Source organism: Mytilus edulis, chromosome 7, assembly GCF_963676685.1.
Source record: "Mytilus edulis chromosome 7, xbMytEdul2.2, whole genome shotgun sequence".
Classification (NCBI taxonomy): domain Eukaryota; kingdom Metazoa; phylum Mollusca; class Bivalvia; order Mytilida; family Mytilidae; genus Mytilus; species Mytilus edulis.
In genome coordinates this window covers 50,044,736-50,054,729 of record NC_092350.1, presented here as the reverse complement: position 1 = coordinate 50,054,729, position 9,994 = coordinate 50,044,736, and the positions used below count along the sequence as shown (strand labels likewise).

General features: G+C 31.2%; 1 protein-coding gene across 1 annotated transcript; it reads right to left on the bottom strand.

Moving 5' to 3' along the window:
• Positions 1-3,724: 3,724 nt before the first annotated feature.
• Positions 3,725-4,273, bottom strand: LOC139483181 (uncharacterized protein B0403.1-like). Its single transcript, XM_071267217.1, has one exon. It carries the CDS (start codon positions 4,271-4,273, stop codon positions 3,725-3,727), a length of 549 nt encoding a protein of 182 aa, XP_071123318.1.
• Positions 4,274-9,994: the final 5,721 nt, after the last annotated feature.

Sequence of the window (9,994 nt, the reverse complement as noted above, 5' to 3'; positions counted from 1 at the left end):
TATCCTGCACAAAGTGTGTGCTTTGATTTTTGATCCGTCAAAAAACATGGCCGCCGTTACTTAAAATAGAACATAGGGGTCAAATGCAGTTTTTGGCTTATATCTCAAAAACGAAAGCATTAAGAGCAAATCTGACATGGAGTAAAAATGTTCATTAGGTCAATATCTATCAGCCCTGAAATTTTCAGATGAATCAAACATCCAATTGTTGGGTTGCTGCCACTTAATTGGTAATTTTAAGGAAATTTTGCAATTTTTTATTCATTATCTTGAATATTATTATAGATAAAGATAAACTGTAAACAGCAAATATGATCAGCAAAGTAAGATCTACAAATAAGTCAATTTGACCAAAATTGTCAATTGACCTCTTTAGGAGTTATTGCCCTTTAAAGACTTTTTTCACAATTTGTTCACCATGTTGACTTACTTTAAAAAATCTTCTCTTATGAAACTGCTGTATCAATTTCAGCAAAACTTATGCTAAATGAGTTTCAGAGTTTCAGAGTATCTAGTATAAATTTTATATTTCATTTCCTTGTATGTCAAGAAACATAGCTCCTATGGCTAAAATAGAACATAGGAGAAAATGATTTTTTTTTGCTTTTGAAGAAAATAGGACGATTCAAAGAACATTTAAATAAATTGAAAAGCCAAAATAATCATTGATGAGAGATTAAACCAAAAAAATTCAGGTGAGCGATTCAGGCTCTTGAGAGCCTCTTGTTGTTATTATTTTGATGTTGTTCATGAATATATTGACAATAGTAATTCCGAGTTCTTTTTGTTCAACTTTTAAAAAGTGCTTTATATATTTTTATACACGGAGTGCTCGTAAACATGTTTAACTCGTCATATCGAACTTATTATATCTGACCTTAGTCAGGATTCTGTAATTCAGAGGTTGTTTTTTCTTTGCTGTTTTCGATATTTTTCTCGCGCTTATTTTTTAGCAGAGAGCAGATCATTGTTTTTTATCGTTTAAATTGTTTGAATATTATGACATTTCGGTGTATATTTATCCCTCTTATATACGGTTTGGTTTTGCTCATTGTTGGCGGCTCTATTGTGACATATAGTTGCTAACCGTCCTCGTTCTTGAATACGTCTTCTTGAAAAGTGTCTCATATTCAAAATCTCCGTATTCCTTTATTCCATACCACGCAATTACTGCAAAAAAATAATTCCATGCTATTTTCTTATTTAATCCAGGAGCATAAAATTACACAAAGACAAAAGTACAACATACCGAATCGTCTTGCTGAGAGCGCAATATATGAAATGCAGCCCTAGGAATAATAACTTTTTTTGTAAGTTTTGATCAACAATACGAAATAAAATCAATATATAACATATAAACTATGTTAGATTTTTGTTACATTTCAATAAATAAGCGTCAGGAATATATTGAATACAATCGTAAACCAGAGTTAGATTATGTGTGCCGGTAAAGTAAGATCTTTTTAAAGCTTATAGTACGGGGCGCCGAATGGGACTCTTGTGGTTTTGTACTCAAAATTCAATTTTGTACGGACAAAAGTGACTTTTGTTCAACAAAAATGAGTTCAGTTTAACAAAATTTGTATCATACTACAAATTTAAAATTTTGTCATACAAAATTATCTATCAGCGGACAAAATTCACTTTTGTCATGACAAAATTCATTTTTGTTACACAGACTTGACTTTTGTTACCTAATTTAAAAATTGGGCGACAAAAGTCAATTTTGTATTCAAATTAGTTTAGTTTGGTTTCTGTGAACTAATTTGCATACAAAATCGACTTTTGTTACACAAAATTGACTTTTGTGAGACAAAATTGACTTTTGTGAGACAAAATTGACTTTTGTGAGACAAAATTGACTTTTGTCTCAACAAAATTGACAAAATTGAATTTTGTCTCAACAAAATTGACAAAATTGACTTTTGTCTCAAAAAAATTGACAAAATTGACTTTTGTCTCAACAAAATTGACAAAATTGACTTTTGTGAGACAAAATTGAATTTTGTCTCAACAAAATTGACAAAATTGAATTTTGTCTCAACAAAATTGACAAAATTGAATTTCGTCTCAACAAAATTGATTTTTGTCTCACGAAAGTCAATTTTGTCTCACGAAAGTCAATTTTGTCTCTTAAAAGTCAATTTTGTCTCACGAAAGTCAATTTTGTCTCTTAAGAGACAATTTTGTTGTTACAAAATTGAATTTTGTCGTCACAAAAATGAATTTTGTAGTCACAAAATTCACTTTTGTCTCAACAAAATTGACAAAATTGACTTTTGTCTCAACAAAATTGACAAAATTGACTTTTGTCTCAACAAAATTGACTTTTGTCTCAACAAAATTAACAAAATTGACTTTTGTCTCAACAAAATTGACAAAAATGATTTTTGTCTCAACAAAATTGACAAAATTGACTTTTGTCTCAATAAAATTAACAAAATTGACTTTTGTCTCAACAAAATTGACAAAATTGAATTTTGTCTTACAAAAGTCAATTTTGTCTCACAAAAGTTAATTTTGTCTCACAAAAGTTAATTTTGTCTCACAAAAGTCAATTTCGTCTCACACAATTGAATCTTACCTCACACATTTGACTTTTGTGATTTAATTTCCATATCAGGTAACAAAAGTCAATTTTGTATGCAAATATGTTTATATTTGCATACCTTTTAGACAAAATTGACTTTTGTCATGACAAATATGAATATTGTCTACAAAAATGAATTTTTGTCATGACAAAAATGAATTTTGTCTACACAAATGAATTTTGTCACCACAAAATTGAAGTTCTCACAAAACAAGTCTGAAGCACATAGTTTTGTAAGACAAAAATGATTTTGTTATGACAGAATTGAATTTTGTACAAAACCACAAGAGTCCCATTCGGCGCCCCGTATATAGGCCATATACTTTACCTTAATTTAGGATACTAGACTCTTGAATTTCAAAGAGTCGAACTATATGTATATATCTATCGCGTCGGCCAAAGTGCAAGGCGATTTGGTGTCACGATATCTCAGTAGCATGAATTCGAATCCCAGTCAAGGAAGAACTAACATTGTTGGGCTGATATTTAGACGAAGTATATATAAATAATGTGTTTTCAGCCTTGTATCACCATTCCTAATGATTCGATGGATGACATCTGTCATAGAGTTGTCACTGGTTTAGACGTACTTATATATATGCTGTCTTGAAAAGACTTGATTTTATCTTCTAAAGCCCTGGTCACAACGAACCCACGACACATCTATGCAGCGCCACGACATGAAATTTTGTCAAATCGCGGGTCATCTGTGATCGTCGTACGACAGACGCACGATATTTCTTCTTCTTCTTTCTTCTTTTGTTACAGAAAACCATCAACGTACTGATGTTTACTTTCCGGCGCATGCCTGGTAAATGTTTTTAAAGTAAATTTATGTGAATAATTTTTTGTCTAAACATAAATTAAAAAATATTTCTTGTTCAAAGTTGTTTTTGGTCACATATTTTCGTATTTTTCAATTTTTACAATTTTTCTTTGTTTTTAATTTATACAATTTGTTTTTATTTAGTTTTAAATATTACATTTTTTATTTTTATTTTTTTTGTATAAGATAAAAACAAGAGTATCTGTTTATTTCAGATGAGGGTAAGTATCAAGGAGCACATCGTGTGTGAGTGCATCCTTGAAGTTTTCTGTAGTAGTGTTTTAAGTAATTTCAGCAGATAGTTTGTTCTAGTCTTTGGTGGTTTGACAGAAAATAGAAAATTTATAGCTGTCTTTATTGCATTGGATTTGTCTGTAAGATTCTTTATTGGTGGATCTTGTATTGGACTGACTCTGTTGTAATACATTATGCGATGGAATGGCTATATTTTCATTTACAATTGTGTGGAACATTATAAGCCTTGTTCGTAGTCGGCGTTCTTGTAAGGTTTGCCATTTCATGGTGTCAAGCATTTCAGACACACTGCTTGTGTTGTGATGTCTATTGCACACGTACCTTGCTGCCCGTCTCTGAACCTTTTCTAGTGATCTTATATTTTCATCAGTAAATGGGTCCCATACAGTACAACAGTATTCTAACTTTGGTCTTATAAGTGTTTGGTACGCTCTTTCTTTAATTGTTTGTGATTGGACTTTAAGGTTTCTTCTGATGAAACCTAAGGATTTGTTTGCTTTTGCAGCGGTTTGTTGGATGTGGGTGTTCCAATTTAGGTCTGCTGAGATGGTGATACCTAAGTATTTTGCATGTTTTACAGATTCTAAGATGTGTCCATACATGTTATAATAAAATTGGATGGGATTTCTTTTTGTTGTTATATTCATGATGTTACACTTGTCTGGGTGGAAAGACATAAGCCAATCTTTTTCCCATTGTATGGCAGCTTCTATGTCTTCTTGAAGCTTGAGGCAGTCGTTTTGAGTTTTAATTTGTCTGTAGATTATACTGTCATCTGCAAAGAGTCTGCTTTTGCTATGTTGGATGTAATCTGTGAGGTCATTTATGTAAATTAAAATAGTATTGGTCCTAGCAATGTACCCTGTGGGACTCCTGATGAGACTGGTATTTTTGAAGATGACATGTTTTCTAAAAGTACTGTTTGCGTTCTGTTTGAAAGAAAGGGTTCTACCCAGTTAATGATTTGATCTGATATGCCAAAGTATTTCATTTTGTATAGTAATCTTTTGTGTGGTACCTTGTCGAATGCTTTAGCAAAATCCATGATTATAAGATCTGTTTGTATGTTCTTGTCGTTGTTCTGGAATAGTTCATGTATCAGTGAGATGACTTGTGATTCACATGATCGTTTTGCCCTAAATCCATGTTGTAATTCATAAAGAGTGTTGTTTGTTTCTAAGTGATTCATCATGCTGCTAATTGCTTGCAAAGATATGTTCGAGTAGTTTGCAAGCTATGCATGTTAAGGATATAGGCCTATAGTTGCCTGGGTTGTGTTTATCCCCCTTTTTAAATTCAGGTGTGACATTTGCGTGGTTCCAGTCAGATGGTACTTTGCCTGTTTGTAGTGTTCTTGTAAATATTAAAGTGAGGATATCTGTACATATTTCGATGTTTTGTTTTAGAACTTTGCCTGCGATGGTGCCAGGACCAGTTGCTTTATTTGGGTTTATGTTTTTGATTAGCTTGTAAACACCATCTCTAGATATTCTAATGGGTTCCATTATAGGGTGTTTACTAGGACTTTTGTATGGAATGTTAGTGTTTGCTTCAGATGTAAAAGCAGACTGAAATTGTTTGTTGAGTATATTTGCTTTCTCAGATGGACTTGAGTGCAGTGTACCTTCACTTCGCAGAGGAGCTATGCCAGTGTTTTCGTTTTTCTGGCTTTTAATGTAGGTGTACAGTTTTTTAAGTGCATTATTGAAGCATGATTGATCTGGTTCTCTTATTTCAATATCGAAAATCATATTTTCTATGTATTGCCAGTACGAGTTTCTCATTTCTTTCTGGAGCTTTTTTTTTTTTTTTTTATCTTTTATTTGTTTTTCAATAGTCAGGATTTTACAATACCCCTACAATCACCACCTGACTATGGTTTTTGGGGTAAATATTGAAAGTTATATACAAGACTATCCATTTTGGTTTTTTAAATTTATATTCATAATACAAGAATATAGTTATTAAAGAAAAGAAAAAATATAGCTGTTCACTCACATTTTCTCTCACTACTTACACACAGTCGCTGCAATCTTACCATTAGCAGTCTATGGAAGAAGCGTATCGATAAAAACTTTTCTTATATCACAAAGCGATATTGTCTAATATCAATTGTAAATATGCAGACATTCCATGCGGGAAATGTTGTTTTCGGCAACGAAAAATTAAGAAAATACTAACTTTAAAACTTATTGTTCAAATATAAACAGCAATTGAGTCTAAATATACATTGAGATGTTAGTTAGAAGCTAAAGTTTATGTCCGTGTAAAATTTGAAGTGCTGTGTTTTTCTTATATACATAAATAAACAATGCGATACTTTTAATAGAGTCAAGAAACATTTTTGAAATGATAAGTTCATGTAAGCGTTAATTTTGTTACAGTTACGAAATTTTAGTGATATTGATCCTAAAACATTAAACCAGTCATGATCTAAGTTTGTGAATTATGTTTGCAGTTTTTCTTGACCTGCATTGTGACGTGTCATCGTATTAATTTTATATTAGAAAACTATAGCAGTAATATTAGAAAAGTATCGCATTCATAAATTTTTGATATTAAAAAATCATCGCTATGATATAAGACAAATATCGCATTGATATTTTAAAATATAGCAGTACCGTTGACTTATAGGTGATTTTGGCGTAGCAAACATTTGAATTCATCTCAATTGCATTCCACTGAATTTGCTACATGATATTGATATAATGTGTACATCTACAAATGATAAATCGTGCATTTATGTTTCATTTATTCAATAATTCAATTTTCTCGTTTAAATACACCTTACTTGTTATTACATAAAATAAATCATGAAAATTATACACCAGACGTATGTCGTGTTATATGTCACCCTGTTTTAAGAAAAGAGTCATTACTTTATACCGAGAAATCTGCCTTTCTTCGTACAAATGCTAACATTCGTCTGAAATTTCCCACAATGCAACTCGTTGATATAAGACAATATCGCTCGTTGATATAAGAAAAGCTTTTATCGAATTGCTTCTTCCATAGACTGATTAGTATGCCTGCATGTCTATATATAAAGTAAATTCAAAATATCACTGCTCACTATAGAAATTATAATTTAAATTATAAATGATAATAAATCATGAAAAAATTGTATGTAGTGGGGACCAGAATCTTTCATAAGATGCTGCTCTATTATTTTTGTTTGCAATATAAAATTCATTTGATTGGTATTGTTTTATTCTGAATTTAAGTCCTATAAAACTAGGAGCTATATTTCTTAACTTACATCTAAAGATGTAGTTTTTAGCTATAATTATTAACAAATTTATAAACAAACTCTCAGTAATAAATCCCAATAAAATTTCAATCTTGCTAATGCTGAAATGCTCATCAAATAATTTAATTTTCTGTAAAAATGGCAACCAAAAATTATATGTAACATTACAATCATAAAATAAATGTTCTATTGTTTCCTCTTCCTCATTACAGAAGGTACATAGACTTGTTTCCTTTTGCTTAATTCTATATAAAAATGTATTGGTAGGTATAATTCTATGTAATATTTTATATTGAAAGTTCTTTAAATATGTATTCCTACAACATCTTTTCAAAAGAGAAAAATACTTAGACCATTCTGAGATTTCTGAATTTGTTACATCCTCCCATTTTAAAAATTTCTCATATGGGAGTATGCATACTTTATCTACAAGATCTCTGTATACAAATTTTAACTTCTTATTTTCCAAGATCCTTTTAAAAAATGCATCAAAAGGAACAAAATTTTCTAAGTTCATATCACAATAATCTTTGATGTATTTTTTTATATATTTTGGAATGTTAGATAATAAACTATAGTATCTCAAAAAAATTTCCAAATTAAGTTTTTGTCTTACTTGTTGGAATGTTAGTAGTGATTTACTTTGACTATCTACAATGTCCCTTACAAACTGTATACCATATGATTTCCATTTCATATAAACAGGGTATTCAGATAGTGGTATTAAGTTTAAAATATCCAATGACAAAATTCTGAAACACATAACTTTGTATAAGGCTTTGCCATGTGTAGACATTCAAATATGTCTTTCCAAAATGGATTTTTTACGCATTCAGAAATTTCTTTAATCTTCTCCTTTTGTAATGTAAAGACTCTGTCACCACCTAACTGTTTTAGTTCTGCTAGTAATAAATTCTGCCAAGTACCTTCTGAATTTGATAAAAATCTCTTTACCCAAGATAATTTAAGATATGTACAGAAAGATTGCAAATGCACCATATTTAATCCTCCCTGTGAAAAATCTGCAATAAGAGTACTACGTTTTACTCTATCTGTCTTACCATTCCAAATGAAATTAAAAAACATAGCACTCAGCTCATTAAATTGTGAGTGAGGTAAATTTGGCAGGGCAGTCAACAAATGAATCAGTCTTGGCAATGCCAGAGTCTTAATTACAGTAATTTTACCTAGTAATGTTAATTTTCTATGTTGCCAGCTTTTTAGTATAGCTGAAACCTCTTTGATCTTTTTTTCTAAAACTAATATCAAGAATACTTTTTAAATCAAGCGAAAAATCTATTCCTAAAAGTCTAAAGTTTGTGTGTGACCACATAAGATTGTAATTAGGACACAATATTTTATCAGAATATTTTTTGTTACCAATCCAAACAGCTCTTGTCTTTGATTTGTTCATTTTCAATCCAGATAACATATAAAAAGAATCAAAACAATTGAGGCTTTCTTGTAGTGATGTCTCACTACCATCTAAAGTTAGAAAAGTATCATCTGCATACTGACTTAAAAGTGTTTGTTTTTCATTAATGAGGATACGGTGAATTTTGGGGTTTGACTTAAGTTTCAATGATAATAACTCTACACCAATAACAAACAAATAAGGGGAGAATGGTCACCTTGTCTGCAACCTCTCTCAAGATTGAAAAAATTTGACAAATTGCCATTGTTGATTACACAACTTTTAGCATTTTTGATTTCTTGGTATTGTTTTTTATACTTGGGATTTTTCTTTTTCTTTTTGTATAGTTTGTTTTTCTTGTTGATTAGCTTTTTAAGTTGGTAATTTACCCAAGGTAGTTTCGATTTGTTACCAATGCTTTTTGTTGGAATATTCTTGGTAATAGATTTTTGGATGTTGGTTTTGAACGTGTTCCAAAGTTCATCGAGATTTAATTTATCTTGATCTTGTTTAAGTTCTTTGTATGTTTCAGTGAGATCTTTTTCTATTTGCTCCCAATTTGCCTTTTTGTAGTGAATTACTGTATGAGCCTGTTGTTTATTTTGTGGCAGAGTTAAGTTTATTTCACTGTAGACAATGTCATGATCACTTGCTCCGATTGGTGGTAATGTTTCGACTCTATTAACAAATGATGGATTGGTCATACACAAAAGGTCTAGGGTTGTGTCGTTTCTGGTGTTCTTGTTTATGACCTGTGTTAAATTGTTGTCATTTAATATATCGAGGAGTTGTTGGTGTAGTGATGCATCAGGTTTACTAGGTATTACTGCTGGTGTGTTCCAGTCTATGTGGCCTAGGTTGAAGTCGCCACTTACCCAGATATTTGAGTTTGTTATCTTGCATAGAACTCTACTGAGTGAGATACCAAGTTGTTCTAAGGATTCTCCTTTATCTGATGGGGTCGATAGTAAGTGCATAGGTAAAGTGATTTGTTACCTTCATAGGATATTATTGCCCACACATTTTCACAATTTGTATCGAGGTCTTGATCGGTACCTGTATTTGTGATTTGTGTGGATGTAAACTGGTTTGATATAGCTAGTAACACTCCCCCATAGCCATCTTTTCTGTTTTTTGTATAGATGTTGTATTGGGAGGTTGGGATGTATTCGTATGGAGAGGTGTAATCTGAGAGCCATGTTTCAGTACCAAATATTATGCTGGGCTTACAAGAGTCAATGATGAGTTCAACTTCAGTTTTTTTGTTCTTTATTGACTGAAAGTGTATTGTAAGCAATCTTAGTGGTTCTGAGTTTTTAGCTGTGTGATTTGTTTTTAGCTTGCTTTTTTTGTTTTTGATTTTGTTTGATTTTTCTGGATTGGTGATGATGTATGTATTGGTGAACCAATATCTTCATTGTCAGATTCAGTGCTTGTTTCTAATTCTGAGTATGTATTTGACAATTCAAGTATGGTGCTATTGAAAAAAGTGGTTGAAAAGTTTAGCATACCACAGTTTATACATTCCCATGATAGGTTACTTTTGTCAAGTATTTTATACATTTTATTGTCGATACCTTGACAATTTATATGATACCATTGATCACAGCTGTCACAGCATACAGCTTTTTGTTTCCAAGTGCAGGCTTTATTGCAGGA

What these genes read in the sequence shown, in the direction of transcription:
- LOC139483181 (XM_071267217.1), bottom strand. Translation starts at nt 4,273, where the DNA reads ATGTATGGACACATCTTAGAATCTGTAAAACATGCAAAATACTTAGGT.